The sequence below is a fragment of the Nyctibius grandis genome, chromosome 4, assembly GCF_013368605.1.
Source record: "Nyctibius grandis isolate bNycGra1 chromosome 4, bNycGra1.pri, whole genome shotgun sequence".
Taxonomy (NCBI): Eukaryota; Metazoa; Chordata; class Aves; order Nyctibiiformes; family Nyctibiidae; genus Nyctibius; species Nyctibius grandis.
The window spans coordinates 91,744,923-91,768,960 of record NC_090661.1 but is presented as its reverse complement, the minus strand read 5'-3'; the positions used below and the strand labels follow the sequence as shown (position 1 = coordinate 91,768,960).

The following is a 24,038-nucleotide window of genomic DNA, read 5'->3' as shown; positions in this document are numbered from 1 at the left end:
ATGGAGGCGGCCGGTGAGGCCCGGAGCGCGGGCCCGGCCAGCGAGGAGCTCCGCGCCGAGGCCCCGGGCGGCCGGCGCTGCCCCTCGGAGGAGGAGGAGGAGGCTGCGCTGGAAGTGAGGTGGGGGCCGGCCGGGACAGCCCGTGCCCTTCGGGTCGCCACACACTCCTGGGCCCCGGCAGGGTGCCCGGTGTGGTGTCCTGTGTCCCCGGGGCCCAGCTCCTCTCACCCCGGGTCAGCAATAGGCAGCTGTCAGAGAACAGGGCAGGTCTAGCAGAGAAAGGAAGGGAGGCCGCTGTGCTGTGGGTCTGCGTTAGGGTGGGAGGTAGTTGCGGTGGGAGGGAAAGAAGAGAGGAAAAAAGCGCTTGCACTGGAGCGTATAGCAGGGACTGAGCCTTTGGTGGATTTGGATGAAACTTAGGTTCTCTGCCCTTAGCCCAGGGAGGCTCTGAAACAGGGAGTAAGTTTTAAGCTGGAGCTTGATGAGTTGATAAGAAGCCTGGCATGAGTTGTATTTTCCAGCGTAGTGGTTCTGGCAGCACACAATCCTGATGAACTCCTGGGGCGTGCTGTTCTTTTCAGTGCCTGGCCTCATGAACCCGTACAGTTCAGTTTTGTTCATGGCCACATCTCTCTTCTGTTTTACCCAGACTGCTTCAACCTTTAGAATTTCCCTGGCTGTTCTGTATCTCCTAAATCCCACTGTCATCATCTCCTGCCATGGCTCTTAATTTTCCTGGTATTCTAAGTCCTCATTCCTGCCTGGCTCTCTCAGCATCTTAACCTGCATGTAAGAGACCTTCTGATTTCTATTTCTGACAAACATAATCCACACTATATATAGAAACACACTTCTCCAGAGCTCTTGGCAATCCAACGACTTGCTTTTTGGTTCTGAACAAATATGAGCTGTAGATGAATTAGGCCCTCCCTGCCCAACCTTGGTTGGGACTTTCACAGCAATCTAGGATGTTTAAACATTTTTTTCTATGTAATGGGACAGATGTTTAAACTTCTTTGTGCATTGTATTTCAGCTGTTTCATTAACACTTATGGGACAAAGATCCATAATTACAGGTGCAGCAGTTTTTAGTGGAAAGAAAATTATTTGTTCTAGTAATAGCAGAAATAGGCTTCAGCCTTAACCATTCTGATACTTGCAGAGTAAAAAAGATACCATCTGAAGCACATCATTGCTATTCAGACGAGGTCCCTTGTGCAAACTGGTGTTACTTGGAAGAGCTGTGACCCAGGTTTTCTGCTTTGTGGAAACACCACTATGAAATGAAAATATGCAAAATAAAAAAAAGAATTTAAGCCCTTTTGAATGTGAAGCAAAGCCCATTTCCATAAAATAGAGAAGTTTAAAGTTTGCCTTTGTTATAAATTAATGTTAGCAGTAGTAGTATGCATATCAGTTTTAGAAGAAAGTGACAAAAATTTTTTTGTAGTGGGAAATTGGAATGCTGTGCTCTGTGTCTTCAGAAGACACAGAACTTTGACAAAACTCATGGTTTCGTATATGTTTTGTATGAAATAGCATTTTTCAGTGGCAAAATGCTCTGTAAGGAAATTTCCAAGTGACTCTAATTACTTTGCCCTATCTACATCTCACCAGCTGGCAAAGTTTATGACTGAAATACTTCTGACAATGTTTATACAGAACTGGAGACAGACACAGCATGGAAAGCATGTGGGTGAGGCATGGCTAATTACCTGGCTCAGTGTGTACTGCACCAGTCATAGCTGACATCAGATAACAGCCTGAATTCTTGTCCCCTTAAGCCTTTACTGATTGTATAAGGATGATAAATTGCACTGTCATCCCATTTATTTATCCCTGCACACGTATTTTCTAGACTCCATTTTACCTCTGCAAACAGAAGTTAAAAATACTTCACTTCCACTGATTTAGTTCTAGTGCTGGAGAAAAGCATAGAGCTGGTCCTGTGAGCATGTTCATAAAGGTCTGCTTATGTGCCGTAGCACGTCATACATCTAATTTTTGTGTAAAAGGTCTGGAAAAACATTCATCAGCTGAAATGTCTCCTCTTTGTTGCCGTGGTATTCAGTTCATCTGCACGAGCATGTGGTCAGTGTGCTCCCACTCCCCTCTGGCTATGCTTATGCCTCTGGTGTATAGTGAAAGAGGTCAAGAACAGACACTACTCAGAAAAGATAATGAGAAGTTATTGCTGGACATAAATATCTTAAGACTAGTAATTTAAAAATGTTCCTAACTATGAGAGTGCTGAGGCTGTAATACGATCCTCTAGTAAGAGTACAGAGGATCAGCAGATGAGCTGATCTTATGACTGACTTATGTTCACGAAAGCAGCGTAAAAATGCTGCTTGTAGCTGCAGAGAACAAAGATCTCTTCCAGTCAAATGCTCTTATTTGGAAGAAGAGAAGAGATGGAAAGTTTCTGAATAGAAATTAGAAGAGAAGGTGCTAACAGCAGTGTTGTATGCAGAGGATATGTGTTACACTGCTGAAACTTTTCTAACGTACTAGCGGACTAAGCTGTGGCTCAGTCAGATGTCTTCACTTAGTGGTAAATGCAAATCCTTTTAATAAAAGGATCCTGATGTTTATCCACACACTTTCTGAAAGGCAAAAATATCTGCAGGCAGTTATGAATTTGTTGATACGTTGTAAGTTCATAAGCTGACTCCTCTTCAGTAATTTGTTTCAGTCCTTGTGTAACGCATCCTGTTTACATTCCAAAGTTTTACCATATTAAAGTACTGGTATCTTTAAAGCTGAACAGTCCTTCAAGTTAGGTTCATAGAAGCACAAGCCATGCCTTTGTATTTTTTATTTCATGGGGATGAGATGAGCTATGAAAGCATAAAAAGGTTAAGCAAACACAATTGGGTCCCCGGTATGGGTTGTACCTGTGCAATTCTTTCAGAGTAAAGGTATACTCTATTACTATGATATATGAGTAGAAAAACAGAGCCTGTGAACTGGCCAAGTTTATTTTTAGTGAAAACTGAAAGAAATATAACCATCTCTCCATGTTCTTATGACAGTCCTTTGTGCTCCATCAGGGTAAGATTGACACGATGTTTTTTGGAAACACTGAACTAGTGATTTGTAATACTAGATCTTGAAGTTATTGTGGTTTTGCAACATTGGTATGAGGATGACTCTAATATCCCAAGCATCAGTTCAGTGTAACTTAGGCTACAACATTCCATTTTTCACAGTACTTTGACAAATGTGTGTCTTTGATTAATGTTTTAACATTCAGTTGCTCTTTCTTAAGTTGGGTTCAGGGATTCTCAAAAAAGAACTTCGGCTTTATCAACAATCAAACTGTCTGCTACCCTTGTGGCAATTACATCCTCTTCCTGGACATTGAAACAAAGAAGACGAGAGTGCTGCAGTGTCAGACTGGCCTGGTGGGAGCCTTTGCAGCGAATGGGAACAGTCAAGTGCTCGCCTTTTCAGACCGGAAGCTGAATCCCATCATATATATCTACACTTTTCCAGAACTGCGTAAACTGACAGAATTAAAAGGTAGAGATGTAGTAACCCTCCCTGTCACTATTTCATTAAAACAGTACTTAAAACATCCAGTTTCTGAAAGATTTTTTTGCTAAGACTTGAAAAACAGTGTGACAGGAAACTGTCTCATGACAAGACACATGGAGGGCAGCGGAAAGAATTTTCCACGCACTGCTTTTAGTTAGGCTCAAGCTAGGGAGGAATACGACAATACAAAATGGAACTGTTACAATGGGAAAACAAATGGAACGAAATGGAATTCATTTTAGCAAAATATAGTCAGAATAACCAAAAAAAACATACTGCAGTAGGCTCCCAAGCAGACTGCTGAAAGCCACATTGAGAAATCTGAGATGTGAGAGGAATGAGGGTTCTTGCAGTTAAACTTTGGAGTCTGGCATCTAATGTATATTTTTGCCTGCTCCATAACATTTCTGTCCTTAATTAAGTTGTTTACCTACCCATGTTTCAGTTTCCTTGCCATTTAAATAAGGTCATACTACTTGCTTATTTCATGTATCTAAATGAAATTATGACTGCAAAGGATTTCAGGGTACTTGGGGAAGAAATACTTTACAAATTCAAGGTATTATTGAAAAAAATTGAAAAAAATCCAAGCAGTGATACATAGTGAACATTTTTATGATCAAATCAAAATAATAATCTGCAGTGAAGCAAAGGAATCAGAGGCCTGAAAAATGTCTTTGAAGAGTTAAAGTGGACATAGAGGAACTGAGGAGAGTACTCTATCTGTGATAGTATCCAGTAAAGTCTGGAGCAGTTAAAGACCATGTTCTTTATTTTTACATTTCAGGTAGTGCTCAGCTGGACTACACCTTACTTGCATTTAGTTTCACAGGCCCATATCTAGCCAGTTACTCTTCAATTCCAGAATTTGATCTTTCAGTATGGTAAGAATAAAAAAAAATTCTCTAATACCATTTATGTTTAATTAATATTTTTGTGTATGTGCTGTTTTAGCATAAATTAACAAATATGGAAGACACAGGTTGCCTTCATCTTTTTTTTTTTCCTGATTGATCATTGTCTGCAAACTTTTTGTACCAAATTTGCTGTTTATTTTCTAGCATTAGTAGGTGCTTTCTAGCATTATTAGCCACTAGTCAGAATGACTGTTACTTTGCTACAGTTATCATCTTCTACCTTCTTTGAAATTTTGTGTTTTGGAGTACTTGTAAAATCTTCTGCATCAGTTAATTATCTGTTCACTCTTGGAAGTTGAGTACCATGCTGTTTGTGAAAGAAAGTTGCCTTCTGAGAAGAGGAAAAGTGTTCCAAAGTAAATGTCTACATTTTTGTCCCCCTGGACCATTCAGTGGTCCTCTTAATTACTTGTGCTTGATCTTAGTTCTGTCTTATAGTTGTGATTGGTGATTACACTGCCATGGGTCACTGGGTTAGATCATCAATTTCTGCTCATTGTCATGAAAAGAATAATATATAATATGGTGCAGATACAGAAAGTTAGAATATTTAATTTTTTTACATTGTTCTGTAAAAATATAATCCTGCTCTTACCTCCATTGCTAGCAGGCTTCTATTGACTGTGAAATCTCAACACTTCTTCAAAACAAATGGGAAGGGTGGAGTAGGAGGAAGGCAAGCAAGGGCATGTAAGGAATATTCTGTATACTCCCAATTTAATGGTGACCGTTTCTTGTACAATGATCAGTGAAGAGGCAGAAACTCCTGCAACTTCAGGACTTTAGTAATGATAGTAGATACTACTATTACAGGTGCCTCTTCTTTATCCCTTAAGAAGAAGAATAATGTTCGCTGTGAACTCTGATCGTGCTCAATAGCTCAGGAAGGATGTCTGTGCGTATATCATGGGAGAAGCCAACGAGACAGCCTCGCTGGCCTGAAGAGCTTACACGCTTGTCACTTACAGCAGAAATAACACACATGGTCTAATGTGTTCATTGTGTGCAATTAAACAAAAATCCACCATCTTGAAAGACTTCTCTAGATTATTCTTAAAAATGGAAATATCTAGAGATGTTTAAATGCTTTAAAGTAGTGGCAATTTCCAAGGCCAAACAATTTAAACCTATTTGGATCAGCATGAATATGACTATCAGCAACTACTTGTCATAAAAGAACCATCCTAGATTCCAGTCAGAAATAATTTAGTAACAAACTAGAATTACCTTACAATATTAAACGTAGAATTTAGAGTAATTTGAGCAGAGGTGTGTGAATTTACTGTTGAGTTCAGGACCTTCATTTTTGTAATTGGATTATATTGTGCATTCATTGTAGAAATGTGTGTGTACAGATGAAAAAGATCTCAGTGTTTAGCATTCTTAATGTGTCATTACAGTATGATGATTGCACAGTTCCTGTATTTTAAGCAGATAGTTTGGAATCAGAGGTATAAGAGATGTTTTGAAAATCAGTCTCAAAATATAGAAAGCTTATGGATAACTAAAAGCTGCCTTTCATCTGAGATATTTTATCCCTAGATCTTTATTCTTTTCTGTTTAAAGGAGAGGCTTAATGCCAGATTCTTTTTCAGATACATGTACCATATAGTTTCAGATCTTAATAAATTATCTACTATAAAAGAGTGTAGGAACTATCTGTTAGGTATGAGATGAGAACATGCTAACAGGTCTTTAGAGACAGAGCTACACTGATATCTTTTAAAGTCAGAATTGCAGCTGATAGCTTTCTGTAATTTTAATGAGAGTTACTGTGTATGTGTGAATATTTCTCATTTTTTGCATATGCTATCAATATTAACCATTGTCTTGCATCCTGATCTGTTTCTGTGAGTGAGCTTATTACAGGCCAGAGCAACAGGATTACACTAAATCCATTTACAGCAGTGTATGCATTTTAGGTTTTTTTTCTCTCAGCGATAATGACAAATACTAAACCTATAAATGTTGTTTAGATTAACAGTCAGATATATTGTCCAAGAGATTAAAAACGGTGTTAACCATTTTCTTCAAATGATGTTAATCAGTTTTTGGACAGCACCTAAAAATGCAAATGCAGTCAAGAATTAATCTGGATAATGAAGAGATATGCAAATTAGATGGTGAGAACGTAAAATACGTTACACTGGACAAAAGAAAAGTCAGTGGACAGCAGATTCTCAGGCTTGTGTCAGCTATACGTAACAGCCCCACACAAATTCTGCCCTGTTTTGTGCTCATTAGTTAATGAAGCCGTAATCTGTATGTCTGCATTCACAACACAATTACTGTATTACCTAAGTAATTCATCCATAGACAATCATGGGCTGACTGTGTTTTATTTCCTAATTATAATACCTTCCAACTGCAAGCCTGCACACATTATAATCGTTGTTTTACAGATTGGAAAAGCAAGGCTGAGGTCTGAGGTGCTGAAGAGTTAATTGTTTGGGCCCATTCAAATAGTCACTGATGGAACTGATGAAAAAAAATCCATGTCTCAACTCTGTTGGGCTTTTCACAAAAGAAAGTGGATGATAATGTTTCTAAAATGTCAGTTTTCAAAATTATTTTATTATTCAGTCTTTTTGTAGCAGTAATAATTTTATGTGTGGCTAATTAACCACCTCCTTTTCATTTTCAAGAGGACCTAACTTGTTTGACAGCAGAAATTTTTTGTTAGTGACAAAGTATTTGTTTTCCAAACTCGATTTTGAATGTCAGTCATAATCACATTCAGATCTTTGGCTTGAATGTTTTTGACTTATTTAATGGATTTTATTTTCTTTTACTCTCCTTAATGAAGGAACTGGCAACAAAATATCCTCCTGTGCAGCGAGTCTCAGCCAGGGGTAACAGCGACCTCTTTAAGTTTTAACCCGATGAACTGGCAACAACTGTGTTTTGTTAATGAGAGCTCCGTTACTATCTGGCATATTGAAAAGATTAATGACGAGCATCACCTTAAGAGAAAGTAAGTGGAACACCCTTCAGGTTAAGAGAAAAATCTAGAAGTATATTTTAATAACTAAGACTAGCAACCTACATCTGTTTGCAAAGAATTTAATCCAATTTAGTTCACCTAGTAACTGCAATCGGTAATTGCTAAATCGCAACCAGTGTGAATCTATCTAGTCAATCAAGTGAATTGAATTTATTTCTTTTCTTAGCACTCACATGTCCAGATTATGCACATCATGAAGCTAATACTAATCAGCGGCTTTGGCAGCCTCTATCAAAAGCTGCATGACTGAATTAAGGTAGTGCCTGGACTGCTTTCCTGCAAGTGGCAATGTTAAACATTGCTTTTGTAGATATGAAACCACCAAATTTGGATCAAGTTGCTTCCTAGTAAGCATAGTTAAACAGTGTGTTGTTGTAATCACAAATTTTACCAAAAGCAGTATCGTTTTTCTGTGTGATTTCCAGCTTGTGTGGCCAGTTTACAGGTCCAGAGGGGATGGCTCTGTCAGTGCAATTCACTGAGCACAGCAAACCTAGAATTTATTTATGCTAAAATATTTTTTGAGGCTGGTATAAAAGTAGTATGTATCATTCAAGTTGGAGTCCTTGAAGTATAACACCTATGCTGTTTCAGTGGCAGCTACTTTACAATTCCCAAGTGTATTTAATCTTGTTAACTATGAATATAACCAACATGTTGCCACTGACACAGTTACACTAGTGAAAGTATAGACAAGGCCTTTATTTGCAATCTAAAAAGAATCATACAGAAGGGGGTTTTTGCCTTTTGTCATTATAGAGTACAAATGTGAAAATAAATATATACTCCTTTTTCCTCACTTTTCATTCCATTCAGTAGAGGTTAAACCTCCACTGTGAACTGTTAATTTTACATAGTTTTTTTCCAAGTCATAAATCAACATAGTTTGTAAACTATAGAATCCTCAACTCTTGCATTGTAACAGCCACTCATACGCCAATTACCAGAGTACAACGGGCAAATACTACCACTAATTTTTCATCATTGTTAAACTTTCTCCAAAAGAAATTAAGCATGAATCCTCACAGCATATGCAAGTTAGGTATGTGACTTTATTAATCCTGGTTAATAAGGAAACAGTAACATAGAATAATTGTTTATACAAGGCAACAAGAAAAGACACTGAGCTAGAACATGGCAAGCCATATCTGCCAGTTAGGAACATTCCTCTTTTGTAGTAGAATTACTATTACTTTTCAGTGAAATGGTGTGTGCCGTGTAAAACGTCTACAACAATCCTCCGTTACTCTTGCAGAAGTAAAGCCCGTTAACTGAGTTGGTGTCTCAAAGTTTTGAAAACATGCTTCTCAATTTTGTATCAGCATTTACTATTCGTAACATTTCTTCTCCTCATACAGTGTCTCTTGCTTTTTTACAGCCCTGTGAAACTCCCTGATGGACATAGGTCCATGAGTTCTCAAAAGGATTTGTTTTTCCCAGTTTCTCATCGTGAAGATCCGTACCATGGCCCTGATTTGCCAGTTTCAGCCATTGCTGGACTGGTAGGAGATGAAGCAGAAACATTCATGGTAGTTACTGATTTTTTTTTCCTTTTTACGATTCCAAGTCATTATGCTTTTTATGCAAATAGGTGTTAATAAATTAATAATTTTAATGTCTGTTAAACAGGTACAACCCAGTAAATAGATCTGTTGTCTCAACAATACTTTTGAAATCCATTTTGACAGGACACTTACAAGACATGCTGCTACTGCACAGTGCAGTAGAATGTAGAGATTTCTGACAAAGGTCCTAACATAGTAATGTATCTGTGCAGTGGAGGTACTAATCTGTATCCCAGAAGCGGTATAAGCATGTCAGCATTTAACCATGCCCAAGCTAATATGACCTGTTGAAACCTTGAAAACCTATTCCAATGCTAAACTGATAGTAACCTTCAGGTATCCTCACTTCCCTTTGGGATTTGTTTTCTTTTTGACTCTGAAAATGTCTCAAGCTATGGAAACATTGAAGGTTTTATTCCAGACAGCAACCCCTGCTTCTGAAATACATTCCCATGCCACTGCCAGTGTTGGACCTGCCGATTTGTCTCAACTGTATTTGATCATTTACTTGTTAGCCTCCCTTGAGATGTCTCTTTTGAGAGTCTTCAAAAATGTTCTCATTTTGTTTGAAATTCGCTTTCACCTGACTACCAACTAGAAGCATCTGCCAGTGTGAAAAAATTTATCTTGCAAATCTGGGATTCTCTTCTAAGATTAAGACCATCAATTTCTATTTGGTGGCTTGTAATATATATGAGACACCAAAACTACCATGCATAAGATAACTGGCATTATACTACATCTTTTCAATGGACAAAAGTGAGTGAGTTCTGTATTATCAGATTAGTATACCACAGGTTTCTGCCATAAACTTTTCTTACAAAGCAGCATAAAAAATAACAATAAGGAATGATGCTTCCCTGACCTCATTCTCTTTTCATGGCTTCATGCATTCAGATTCACAGAAAAGTTTGTGCTTTCAACCATACTAGATACCACTATAGGGTCCTTGCATTCCCAACTGCCTTCAGAAAAACCTAGATTTCTTTTTAGCATGTTCAAGGTGATTATGTTATCTGATTCTGGCCTAAAATCTGTGCCTCAACATTTGTAAATACCTTGGAGTTATTTTCGTCTCTACTATCATCAATGCTTTTTCAATTAGTAAGAGACAACCTGCCTCTCCCATGGTGGTTAATGAGGTACGTTCAATTGAATGCAGTGGGAATAGTGTCATGGCCTGATGAAGCTCTCCCTATCTCAGCAGAATTCAACAGAAGGATTTTTGTTCTTTATCACTAAACCTGAGTCAGTTGAGATCAATGTTTTTCACATTGATGTAAGCATCCAAAGTGGAGAACCATTTATTTAGACTATTATTTAAAGGAATTGTCCTCAACCTGTAGTCCATGGTCCTTGGAGGCTGTATCCCACTCCTAAGGAATGTGTGAGAGGCAAGTAAGAAAAGCGAGCCCATTGCCAGTGCACTTGTTTGCTGCTTTGAAATGTGTTAGGGTTCCATACTCTAGAACAAGATACTGAGGCTGGTTGTGTACCAAAGTGTAACCACAACGGGGCAGCAGAGTGAAAGGAATTGAAATATTTCAATCCTTTTCTTGCATTAGCTTGATTTAATTTTGTTTCAATATTTCTTACAGTTGGGACCTGAGTTTTCTGAATATGCTTTACCATGACATGCCCACTTGACTCCATTTTGTCCTCAGTACCAATTTTATTCCATTGTCTTCTTATAAAACTTTTCATGACAAGGAATCATCATGGATTTTTTTTCCCTGAAGAGGTGCTACTCAAAAGGGAGAGAAGTTCAAAAAGAGACAGCATCATTATTATTATGCAGCACTGTACCAATGCACAGTTCAAGAAGCAACCTGGTTTGGGATTTACATAATCTCATCCTAGGATTAGCATATTGTATGAAGTTTATGTGTAAAGACAGTCATGACAGCAGGTACAAAGGAACATTACAGAAGTCTTTACACAGGAAGCTTCTGATTCACAGTAGTTCAGTTACAACCTTCCCAAAGATTTGTGATGTTCAAGCCTCATAAAATCAGTGAAAATGCCTATATTAAATGTTTCTCTAGGTGATGTAAAGCCCCATTTGTTATAGATTTATTACTGTTAGTCCTATTTGATTTATAAAGTAAATATTAATATAATTTATTTCTGTAACATTTTCCCCCTGAGAAATTAAAAATGCTTTGTAAGCATAAATAGAGAGTAAGTTACTTACCCAGAATTGTATAGCAAGTCCTTGGCATATTTTACTAATGAAATCTAGGTACTTATGAATCTCTGTCCTATGCTTTCATCACTAGTCCATCCATATTTCCTCTTTTTATAGAATGTTTAGTGAGACAGGAGGTGTTTTATAGAATTATAGACTCTTATTTTTTGTCATCCATCACATTGTCTAGTGTTCCTCACCACTTCTGCTCACATGCATGGTTCTTTGAATCTTCTCTTTTAAATGTTCTCCCAAGGTTTTCTTGTGTTTTGTTCCCTTCTTCCCCTCCCCAAATTCTCTTCAATCTGATTCTTTCTATCATGGTATTTATATGGCCCCTGTTACTGTTGTATCTGAACAGGTCACTGTCTTTAGTAATACTTGGTGGAGAAGTTCTGTTCTTCCTGTTTTACGGATAACAGATTTATGAGATTTATTTTAGCAAAATGAAATTCAAGGCACATGGAAAGTTTGTGGCAGGGATATTTCTAGAACTAATTAGCAGATGACACAAAGGTTGACAGAGCTGTTTTACAGAGCAATTTGGGTTATAAGATACGGTAAACTATTCAAACAAAATGTGGTTTACTACTGCCAAGTATACAAGACCATATGTGCAGGTTATGTCTACAAAGTGGAAGACTATTCTGAAAAGCAGTTTGAAAAGCGTTTGTCAGGATGAGGCCATAGTGGGTGACCATTTCATTTGGGCTTCCAGTGCTATTTTGATGTAAAAAAAAAAATTATAGGGGCTCAATATGTTGAATTTTCTCATAGTTTTATCATTAAAAAATTGGGAGATGACCTGGTTATGGTGGGTCAATATCTTTGCAAGGGTAGGGAAGATACCGGAGGGATTTCCAAGCTAGAGGACAAAACTGTAACAGATGCAAGAGCTGGAAAATAAATCCAGATAAATTCAAATTTAAAAATATATATTTTTCAGTTAAAATATAATGTATAATTTTAAAAAGTTTCTAGGGAGAGAGGTGAGTTCTCCACCACTATCTCCAGACATAGACTTTTCTGGAAAATGTTCTTGTTTCTCAAGTTACTAGCCTCAGTGAAGGGATGACTGAATAAAATAAGGCTGATGTTATACAAGGGGTCAGACTCTATGCAGTAGTGATCTTTTTTTGCCTTAAAATGTATGTAACTGCTTGTACAGATATTTGTCAATTGTTGATTGAACTTGTTTATTTTTGTGTTGAAGCCTAGAAATTATATTAAGCCTTCAATGCATCCTACTGCCCACTGCTGGACTGCAACCTCAGAAATTTACACAGGCTGTAAAGAAGGATATGTTTTGACAATTGATGCTAAGACATGCAGCATTGCTGTTCTTCAACAAAAGCCTCTACCTGGTAAGAAAAAGCTGCCTTGTGTGTTTTATTCAAGTAGGGAGGGAAGTGGATAGGTGAAAGCTTTTTTTGCTTTCTTCTGTTCTATTGTGTACCTTACAGAAATTGTAAAGCTATATTGTAGAACCATATTTCTTCTAGGAGTATGATAAACATTTGAGAATGTCTTTTGAACTTCTTTGTGGGTTGCTTTAGCACCCAATAGTTGGCTTTCGTTTTCCTTCGGCAAAAAAAAGAGAAAAATCTCTAAATACATCAAAACTGATAAAATGAACAATAGTTCCAGGAGCCCAGATCTTATTAACCAGCCCTACTAGATTAACATTAAACTATTTTTTTTTTAAGTTTTAAGTTTACCAAATCAAGAGTTGGAAATCATCAACAAATAAAAAGCTGAGGTGTGACCAGAAATGTTTTTAACATTTCAGTAGAAGGCAACAAGAGTATTTGCCATTCTGGCTTTTCCTTGGCCTGTATACTCGTCTTTGAGACCTGTCCTAAAACTGTGTTACAAAATTGTCTGTATTCATATTGTACTGAAGCTTCTGCTTAATTTAAAGCATACTGCAATCTGCATCTATTTAGCAGAATGCTTAAGTGCATGTCCAACTTTAAGCACATGCTAAATTCCTGTTACGGTGTTGCAAACAGAATCATAAGCAGCCACAACATTTCACTTGGGCATTTTTTTCAGACTGACTGAAGTTTCCTTCATAAGTACATCAAATAAAAAAATCATGGTTAGAAATAACAATACCAGGACTTAGCACTAGAAGATAGATGTCTGCATCTGTACCACTCTCCATGCCAAGTATTGCTATCTCCCTTTCACAGCTGTAAGCTGAATCATGGAAAAATTGTGCCTGCTCAGTTGCATAAATGACAGAAATGGTGGATATTGGGGAAGAATGCACATTTTTGATTCAATGTACTGAACCTGGCCTTTCATTCAGTAGACTTGAATACAATTGACTTATTGCAATATTGACATATAAACAAGGTTGACATTATAAATTATTTTCTTTTGTGCAGAACACATGCGTAAGATATTGGACGTGGTGTCATATGTTCGTAGACAAGTACAGAAAAAGAAAGGTATTTCCATGTTCAAATCAAGCTAATTGATTTTTAGGCAGTACCAGTGATGTCTGGGAGTAATAATATGTGAGTACAGCTGGAAGCCACTGGCTAGAAAAACTCAGCTCACACTGGCCTCTGTAAGACATACTGATGGCAATCTTTTATATGTTTACATGACAAATGATTAATAGCTTTTATGCTAATAGACAGCCAAATGAATAGCCTCAGGAGAAACAGTGGCAGTGAAATAATTTCTGTTTATTCTAATTTAAATTGGAATAAGTGATGCTAGAATAGGTTCCCTACTGCTTTGTTTTAGTAACTTTTTTTAGAACTGCAATCACTTGTAATTTAGTGGAGTTAGGATTTAGGGGTTTGTTTCAAACACTGTTTTGGGCTCCACAATACAAAAAAAGATATTCATGACAATATAAGAAAAATATATTCATTATATCAAAAGATATAATAGACGAAGTTCAGCACAGGGCCACAAAGATTATTGCAGAGTCTAAGTACAGGACATATGAAGATGGGCTAAGAGAATGATGTTTGTTCAGCCTGGAGAAAAGAAAATGGGGGATTTTACTATTGCTTCAGCTGCCTAATGAAAGGTTACAGAGAAGATGGAACCTGACGGGCAAAGGACACAGTTTGCATCAAGAGAAATTCTGGGTAGATATTAGGAAAAAAAATACTTTCACAGTGAAGGTAGTCAGACATTAGGACAAGTTGCCCAGAGAAGCTATGGAATTTCCATTCTTGGGTATATTCAGACCTCATCTGGATATGACTCTCGACAACATGATCTAACTTTGAAGTTCGTTCTGAGTTTGAAGTTGTCTCTGTGCTGAGCAGGATGTTGGATCAGAGGACTTCCAGGGTCCTTTCCAACCTAAATGACTCTGTGATTCTGTTATAACAAATTTTAATGTGGCTATTTATCAGCCTTTACAAAATCAAATGATTTCTCAAATTAATTTCTAGCTCATCAGACCACAGTAGTACTGTCACTTCAAATTATGTATACCAGCCTTCTCCTTCATTATCATAGCAAAAAGTCCAAAGAATATATAGCCCATGGAGCCTTTTTACTCACAGATAATAAATCATCACAGTTTTGAAGCTGAGACACATTGTTGCAATAAATTAAATTTGGTATTTTATGTTGGTTTTGTGCTCTCAGGTGGCAAACCAAAGGATCCGCAAAAACCAGCTTTATTTGCCATGGCATTTTGTAATGAGGGACTGTACGCAGCTGGAAGTGTAAGGCATCCTTCATGCTTTTAACTTACTCTTATTGTGTGAAAATCAAAGAACATTCAAATGGTGTATATTTGCGGAGTTCACTGCAAAGAGAGGAGTTAGAAAAAGGTGGAGGGCTGCAGAACTATAAAGGTCTTCTCTGGTGTTGTATATATTTTCTTTGCTAAAACTTGAGACAGGAAATCGGTAGGGAACAGGGTGGGAGGAGATTCCATTTTTGTAGTAAAAGAAGCAACAAAAGAGGACAATCCTACTTTTAACAAAAGACAAAGAGTATTCTAGAGGAACAGAAACAAAGGATGGACAAAAAAATAGGAAAGGAGAGAAAATGGCCAAGAGAACTGCCAAATGGTTTTGTGCAAAATCCAACTCAGTATTTAACCCAAACTGACAATGCCATCTCACGTTACTGCTTAAGAATGGGATAAATTCTTATACTGTCTCAAAACACCCAATATGAAATCTTAAGTATTAACTGATGAGAGTCTGTTGTTATCAAACATGAACTGTTACTAAGACTTGTATTAAAGAACACATTCCTTTTTCAATAGATTTATTATCTAGGGTAAGAGTCCTCTGGATTTAAACATACTAAAGGCAAATGGGATGGGATATAGTGATGGGATACAGTTAAACACTGTTACGTTAGAGATTTTCAGTAGTTCTTGCAGTTCAGTTTGCCAGAGTGGGATAGGATAAATGACCTAGACCTCATGTGGCTTTGTACTTTTCTCCACAGGAAGGCATTTTATTCTTTTATCACATCAAAGGTCTGCAGTATGAGATGAAAATCTGTGCTGATATCTTCCAACCCATATCCAGCCTCATATTCTCTCCTGATTACACGGTACTTCTGCTTGTCACTGACCAGGTATAGCATTTGAGAGAATAGCATTACATAATGGGATATTCCTGTGATTCTATATGTGTATGCTGATACTATTAGTATGAAATGTCTGTGATGTAATCACACAAGTCAACAAATTATACCAGAGGTGAACTTAGGCTATCTTGTGTTTTTAATGAAAGATTGGAAAGACTTTTAATGAAGCACAGAACAATTGTCTCCTACAAATGGTGGATTATAAAGTACCTAATGCTGAGATTTCCCAACAGAAATACTTGCATGTGTACAGTGGAGCACATGTTCAGCGTCCCCAGTGTGTCCAGGTCACATGTGACCCACTGAGCAGGAGCTCTAGGCTTGATGTGTGCCTGCACAGTAAGAAAAGTGTAGCTTGGGTACATCAGACCTACTGTGGCTATGCAGTAGAGTTGTTCTGTACGTGTACCTCAATTCGTCTGGCAACCCAGTCCAAGATCCTTCTTTGACCAGCCTGATGTCCCGAAACCTTACACCAGGGTCCCAAATCCTCAAATTCCACCTGTTTTTCCAGACCTTTAATCATTTAAATTGGCATTTTTATAAGCTCTTAAAATGTTTTTGTAGTGTGTGTATGTCAGACAGGAGGGTTTGTGTTCAGGACAGCAGTGCAATGGTAACTTTGATCACACTTCCTCTCTGATTTCATTCTCCTTTTGTAAAATGAGTAGAAGTTCTAAAATCTTTGTCAATATTAGTTATTAATTGCTTCTAAGAGGCTTTGAGATCTTTAGATAAAAACATCTCTTAAAGCTTAAGATTTATGATTTGTGTTTTATGCTGGTTTAGAATATTTACTGATTCCTGGAGTAACATGAAATAGAGTGCTTTTAAATTATTTTATTAAAGCAATTTTGAGAAACAAAACTTCTTGAAAATGTGACTAGCTGGATCACTCTAAAATGAACTAACCTGATCTTCAGCTAGTGTAAATTAATATAATCCACTAAATGCAGCTGAATTCTTCTGGGTGCTTTTTACCTCAGTTTAGAGTCAAATATAAAACTTTAAAGAGTGAAGCTCAGAAAGATGGGTATTTTTGATGAAGTTTTTGAAAGCTTTTAATGAAAAATTTCATAGCCCAGTGATGCTTTATTTCTCTTTATTTGTCAGGGGACAGTCTATACTTACAAACCTGCTCACAGTGGAGAAGCTGTCAAACTCTTGGACGCATGCAGCAGTTGTTTCCTGGCAGCTGATTTTCTCACTCCCGGGAACAAGTACTGTGTGGTAAGAAATGGTATTCTTTCTTATATATAATAATGGCTCTTTTCAGGTAACCAATATGTTTCTAGGGCACAAAATCAAAAGCCTTGCAGAGATTGGGACTGTTCTGATATTTGTTACAGTTGTGTAACTTCTCATTAAGGAAGTAAATGGCATTAATTCAGGTATGGCCTATAAAAGGGTCAGAGCTTGCCCTAGAATGCAGGGTGGATAATTTCACAGGCTGCTAAATGTCATATTGGTTCTACTGTTGATTTGTGTGACTCACTATTGTTCAGGAACATAGCTGAGCAAAAGGTGGATTCAATTCAGAGAACAGATATTGGAACAAGAAATTCCTACTGATCTTTTCAGCCTTCAGCACAAATTGGAGCAGCCTGAGAGATGCCTCTGTCCTGGGTCCAGGGACAAAGGCGGCCTTACAGATCTCTCCATTTTGAGAAATTTCTTGCTTTCCTTCTATGTCTTTGATGCCTGCAAGACATATATTTTAGCCAGCAGGTCTGGTTTATCTCTAGGCCATAAATTCCTCAAGTAGCCAGCCTAGGAACCCTGGGGTCTTAATCAATAAGGTTTGCTGAATCTGTTTATTTGTTGTTAGCATGGGAATGATAAATTTTACCTGACTCTTAATGAGTAATGTGAGGGTTAATTGATCTCTAGCGATACTTTACTGTGGAATTATAAAATTGCCTGAATATAAGAACTCAAGCACCATTATGATATGCATAATTTTTCATGTGAGAAAACAAGACCTCTCCTTAAGCCCTTTCCTCTGCAAAGAAAATTATAAGCAGGTTTTTCTATTGCTGGCTGAATGGTGGGAGTGCTAATATTGATCAAGTTTACATGTTTTGCCCTAGATTGTCACATTCTGCTTAAAGACCGTCCCTGTAGTTGCAGCAATTTACAAAAAATATTAAACATTTTCCTTAGGTAGGTGTACCTTGCAGCAACTGGACTTAAAGGAAAGCAAGATAATTCCAAGCAAAACTAGTAATCCTTAATGTGCTATGCTCAGACATTAGTTGAATTTATATTCTATAGAATATCACTAGTCACTTCCAGACTATTTGGTTATTCCACCCTCTTTTGACTATGTTTTTCTCTGTTCAACAGTCTGTAACAATTTCAGGTGAAGTACAAGTTTGGTTCCTGGAAGATGGAACTTGCCTCAGCAAGCTAAACCTTGATATTGAGGTACACGTAATCAGGAGCTTATATAGTGACTGATACTTAAAATTTTCTGCAATATTTTTCAATTCATAGCATAATATTCCACAGATTTGGATCAGCCAGTGGTGAGGAAAGCTCATTAGTGTCTTTGAACAACCCATGAAAGAGATCTAAAAAAGGTTATCTTTCAGAATGTTTCCTTGAACTGGTTATGTATTTAACTTGGCCATAAAGCAGAGGAAACACTTCAACCTAGTGTCCTAGTGATAAGTCTTTAAGCGTATATTTGTAAATAACAATCTAGATGTTTATAATATTACTTTATTATGTTTTTATTTTTCATGAGTGTCAGAACTGAAAGGAAAAGTTTCAAGTGTATAAAAACTAAATGCCTTGACTGACCTGAAAAAATGGTTTTAGGAATTGATTTGATAAAAGTATTTCAAACTGTTAATGCTTTGTCCTGATTTAAGATGCATTCAAACTCTGAAATCTGACATGGTAAGAAAAAAAATCCCTTTCTATAACAGCTGTACATCTAACAGTGCACTCACTGTTTTATTTAGGTGGAACTCCTTTCACGTAAAATCTGGATAGTGGATATGTTTTTTTCTGAGGAGTGCAGAATTAGCTTTTGATATGTAGATACAGAGCATAGGTAAAAATGCCTATGATGTCTCTAAAATCCTTGCTTTGTTAAAAAGAAAAAGGTTTTTTAGATGAACCACTTGAGGTTTCCTCTCCAAATTTTAGGGACTTTTAAATAGTAAAAGAAACTGCATACTAACATATAGCATAATATATAAAAAGATATGGAACTGTTATGTATCTTTCACTTCTCAACTAGGCAACTGCTATGGCTTGCTGTCCCTCCTCCAACAGTGTTGCTGTAGGGACCAAAAGAGGTCAAGTCTATTTCCTTGATGTTACCAAAGTTGAAGCTCCACGGGTTGTTCACAGAATTTTTCTTTCCAAATTTCCAGTGCTGTCTTTGCAGTAAGTATGTAGTAACAAGGGCAGGAATATTGTCAATTTGTTCCTTGAGTAATGCTATTAGTTGAACAAAAAAATTGAAGATTTTATTCTAAAAATAACAAATTAAAATATTTTAACAGCTTCAGTTTTTTCCAACATATTCTCAGTTGCTTGCAAGAGGGGTAGTAGCAGGATTTATATGAAAGAAATATAATAAACCTGTATTTTGAGAACGTTTAACTGAGCACTGAAGATACTGATGTATAAGATCCTTTCTGGCGTATCACCATATGCAGTAATTATGCACAATTCCATGTATCTGAATATAGAGGGTTATTTTTCACTGAATATAAATCTGAGGTTTCATGAAGTTAATTTTAAGCTTTTTGGTCATCCCTTTTTATGTGGGGGATTTTTATTATGGTTGTTAATAATTAACTTGCGTACAGTTCTGGAATTTACCAGTCCTCCTGTAATTAGCTCTAGTGATCTAAAAGGCTTTTGCTGGTTGGTTGGTTGTTTTTTTTCAATTATTGAAAAATATCAGAGTATTTTACTTCTACTATTTAAAAAATAGAATGAATTTTGAACTGTTAAACTTTAATATAAATCTGCCTGTTGTTTGGAGACTCAGATGTGATCTCTTTTCACAGTTGCCTAAGAAAAAACATTAAAAATAGGTAGAGAAAGCAACTTATTCAAAGTCAAAACAATGTAAACAGACATGTCTGTTCAAAACAGTATCAAAATCTTTACAGTAGTTTTATTTTTAAAAAAGTAAACTTCAAAGAAAGATTTAATAGAGCTGTTAGTGTAGACTGCTCTGGAGTATCATTAGCTTTAGATTGACCACCCACTCAATTAGAAATTGCACTCCTAGCACTGGGCTTTATATCAGGCCCTAACCCTGTAAACCTAGAAGCTGAAATTTCAGTTGCATTTACGCCCTCAATGAAGTCAGCAGAGTTCTGGGAGTGGAATTACTTGATCCTTTTTATTGACTGTATTGAAATGTTTTCTGCTTGGATTTATATTTTTTCCCAGTTATGATCAGAGTGGCCAGTTCCTCATCGCTAGAGCTACAGAAGGACATATCTTTATTTTAGATGCTCGGCCTTCAAAATTATTCCAAGTTCTTGGATATGCAGGTAATATATATAACAACATTAATTATATAGTGTTTTCACTATTTGCTGTATTTTAAGTATACTTGCTGGTCAGACTAAGCCACTCTCCTTCGTTGTTCTTTTTAGGAGAACTAAACATATTCTTCCCACTTATTTCCCAACCATATTTTGTCCTGGCCCTTTGGTTTTTTTCCTCTGTAATTTTAGTTAGCAAAGGCACTGATACTACTTTTCTTCCAGGGCACATATAAGTCACAGGGAAGAGAATGGATTAGCTGACCAACTGATCACAACTCCAGCACAAAAGTAATAGTGCTGGCAAAGAACTTAAGACCTTTCTAGCTCACCATATGAGAACTTAGACTAAAAAACTGTAGGTCATGATAGCTAGGTGCAATCTCCTGTTACAAATATCCACTCCAGACAACTTTAACATGGGGACTGCTGGAATTGTCAACTTTGCTGGTTGATACTGAAGAATAAAAAATGATGGAATTTTATCTCACAAAAAAAATCTTCTGAAATTTGTAAATTTGTTTATGCAGTCTCTCAATTCCAATAACATTGTACTTATAGATCACATCTGTGCATATAGGTCTTAATCATAATTTTAAGTATAAAGGACATTATTTTATCATTTTAATTGGTTTGACAAATATAGAATTACATCTCCTTAGCTAATTTTCAGAATTTGCCTGATCATGTTCTCATTGTCTGGCTGGCTTCTTAGAGGAGGGCTTTTCTGTGCTTTGTATGGTGGTTATCAGCAGACAGCCTCAAAACTGCTACAATTTAAGCTGGATGTAAACTCAGCTTTGAATGTTTACTGTAATAATAACACTCTGGTGCTTAGCATTCTCAGCACCTGATGCCTCAAGATGAAATTGTGTGCATGCAGCACTTTCTGAAACCAGGTTGTGGCTTGTCTGACATTTTAATGCAAGTTCAAAACTGTGGTTGAGCCAAAATGTATTCTGAACAGGGATCTTGGTTTGTTTCACATGATATCTGAGTAAAAACAATGTTACCTTGGTTCAGTAACAAATTGCATTGGTGTTCCCTACCTGCTTCAGTGTTGGCAGATGAAGTGCTCGGTCTTTCTGTAGTTTCTGACCTCAAGAACGACTTAGTTGAAGTGGTGGTGCTTCTTAATGTAGCAGCAGTCCAGCGAGCAAGACTGGAAATTTTTTGTCTATCTTCAGCTCTCACAACAGGTAAAAATTGAAATGCTATGTGATATTTTTCTAAGGCAAGAACATATTATTGCCGTCCCTTAACACAAAATGCTAACAATCTTAATCTCTTTCTTCATCTCATCTGTATATTCTACTGGGACCCATTTCTCATACAGCAGTCTGTACACTTATAGTTAGCTGAGTCATTTCAGCAGAAAGACTGATATTTTGAGCGAAAGCCAAGTAATTCACTTGCAGAATCACAAAGCCACCACTTAACTACTACTGCTACTGGTTGTCGTTGTTGTTATTGTTGTTATTATTAATATCATGTAGACAATGCCCAAAGCCAGCCACAAAGAGGCCTTGTGCTTGGCATCACCCATATGCACACTAGCATATCAGATGTTCAAAGTGGAATCAGTCCCACCAGCCTCTTCAAAGAATTATTATAGGTATATAATAGCTAATTAGGAAAAGGTTAAAGGTTGATATATCTCAAAAAATAATGATTCCCTGTCTTTGTTATAGCTTTTCTATATAAAAGCACCAAGGAAAAAGTCCACTGTATTCAAAAAATATTAACTTGTATCTCAATAAGGAATGTTACAGAGAAACATTCTATGAAAAAATCGGCACTATGAGGGAAAAGGGAGAATTAAGGAGACTTAAGAATGGCATACCTCCATTCACCTCCTGGAAATCTGGCCCTGTGTATCTGCAGTGTGCAATGTATTTATTGGGACATCACAGTTAGAATCTCTATTCATAATCTGGAAGTAAAATGAAGGGAACCTGTTAGTCTTTCACTAAATTGGATAACCCACGCTATATTCTCAAATACTGTTCATGATTTGCTTTATATATGCCATCCTCAACTGTGAAACAACTCAGTAATTTGTTTGTGTCATTCAGGACACAGCTATAATATTGTAACATTTTAGAAGTACTATAAGCAAGAAAAAATGGACCTGAGTGTCATGAGTGATCACAGAACTGTTAATTGTGTCTGATATTCTAGGAATATCTACAACATATTCTAGGAATACATTGATTTGGGGCACTTTCTGGAATTAGCTGGGAAACTAATTCAGTTGTCATGAAAGGGCTTAAATGCATTAACTTAACTAAGGCACAGTGCAGGCTACTGTTGCGCTGGGTGTCTTCACTGTGCAGCCAGTGCAGGACAGGCTTGGTTGGCAGTGCACCATGCACTTCCAGTTTTATGTCTCTTCCACCTAAGAATTGCTAAATCAATATACTTTGAGGTTTCGGTGATATCTTCTGTCTATCACATTACAGCAAAAGGCAGCCTGTGTTCATTATTAACATCATTCTTTTTTTATATCATTTTACTCATATTATATGCAAATGGATTGCTAACAAAGGCTTTTGTGGAGAAAACTTCTGTAAAACTGTTCGTAATCCTAGTGTCAGAGTTTCTAGTTATTTACATATAATTTTTAAAAGGCCTTACAATTTACAAACTTTTTAAAAAGTGAAGTTAGTATTTTCTTTAAATAACCAATCAATAAAGAAGCCCAGTAAGGTTGGGGCTTCTCTTTGTGCCCAATTTTAGATGTATAAAATGGGGCTTGATTTTCAAAGTTGCTCAAGTTCTACAGTTATTGTGTCAGTCCTAATTTCAGGTGTCTCTTTAAAGCTGAAATTAAGCAACCAAATAGAATAAAATGCCCTTTGAAGATGTGAACTTAAGTGTTTTAACCAATACCACCCAGGCTGTGTGTACTTGATGGCAGAGATGCCTAAACAAGTTCTAGATGAAAACAATGGCGACATGAACCTCTATGCAAACTAATTAGCACTGCTTACGTAATACCCAAGAAGGAGGGTAAATTTGTGTATACAAATTGTCACATCACTGTGGTTAAACTCTTTCTAGTGCTTCTTTAGAGCTAGTAGAGCTACCTCTCTGCTTCACTGCAGCATGCTACATCGGCACAACCCACAGAGTCAGTGTTAAAGCTAGGTATCTTAATTCCGAATCTCCTCCTTGAAAACTCACATCATGCTCAGTCCTTGCTGAGATCAGTTTTCATAATTACTTGACATGTAAAAGCTCCTGCATGAGTGGTAGTGATGCCTCTTCCTCCCTGTTTCTTTTTTCAATCTTCTAGATAATGATAAGTATGTTAATGAACAAGGAATGCTTAATGCTAGTGCCATTAAAAAGGAGAAGTATGATCTGGATTACCCTTTGAGCTCAGCAGTCAGATTGAAGGATAACATTGTGTATGGCTACTGTACCTGTGCACCTTTCATCTGTAAATACCATCTCTCTGAACAGGTAATTCTCTGGAGCTGCTTTATTTTGGGTGGTGGTTAAATACCAGCAAACAAAGGCTGTAGATGAAGTGAATATAGCAGGATATTATCTTTAAAAAAAGTTTTCTCTGCACTGAAAATATCTAATCCATCCATAAACATCAACTTTCAGTATCTTACCACCTGCTCAGAAACCTGGCAAAAGCAATCTCCTTGTTCTATTGCAGAGAAAGCCAAATATTGGTTCTTAAAACTCCTACAGCTTGCAGGC

The 24,038-nt window shown here is 37.0% G+C and overlaps 1 protein-coding gene across 1 annotated transcript in view; it reads left to right on the top strand.

Annotated features, from left to right (window-relative positions):
* The window catches only part of CFAP43 (cilia and flagella associated protein 43), a 53,779-nt gene continuing 29,741 nt past the window's right edge, over positions 1 to 24,038 (top strand). The window contains exons 1-15 of the mRNA XM_068397452.1: positions 1 to 119; positions 3,272 to 3,525; positions 4,328 to 4,424; positions 7,264 to 7,431; positions 8,840 to 8,990; positions 12,428 to 12,578; positions 13,608 to 13,670; positions 14,839 to 14,918; positions 15,658 to 15,789; positions 16,915 to 17,031; positions 18,148 to 18,228; positions 19,052 to 19,200; positions 20,224 to 20,327; positions 21,380 to 21,520; positions 23,620 to 23,789. Coding sequence (XP_068253553.1) covers positions 1 to 119; positions 3,272 to 3,525; positions 4,328 to 4,424; positions 7,264 to 7,431; positions 8,840 to 8,990; positions 12,428 to 12,578; positions 13,608 to 13,670; positions 14,839 to 14,918; positions 15,658 to 15,789; positions 16,915 to 17,031; positions 18,148 to 18,228; positions 19,052 to 19,200; positions 20,224 to 20,327; positions 21,380 to 21,520; positions 23,620 to 23,789 — 1,977 coding nt within the window. The remainder of the gene's footprint in view (positions 120 to 3,271; positions 3,526 to 4,327; positions 4,425 to 7,263; positions 7,432 to 8,839; positions 8,991 to 12,427; positions 12,579 to 13,607; positions 13,671 to 14,838; positions 14,919 to 15,657; positions 15,790 to 16,914; positions 17,032 to 18,147; positions 18,229 to 19,051; positions 19,201 to 20,223; positions 20,328 to 21,379; positions 21,521 to 23,619; positions 23,790 to 24,038) is intronic.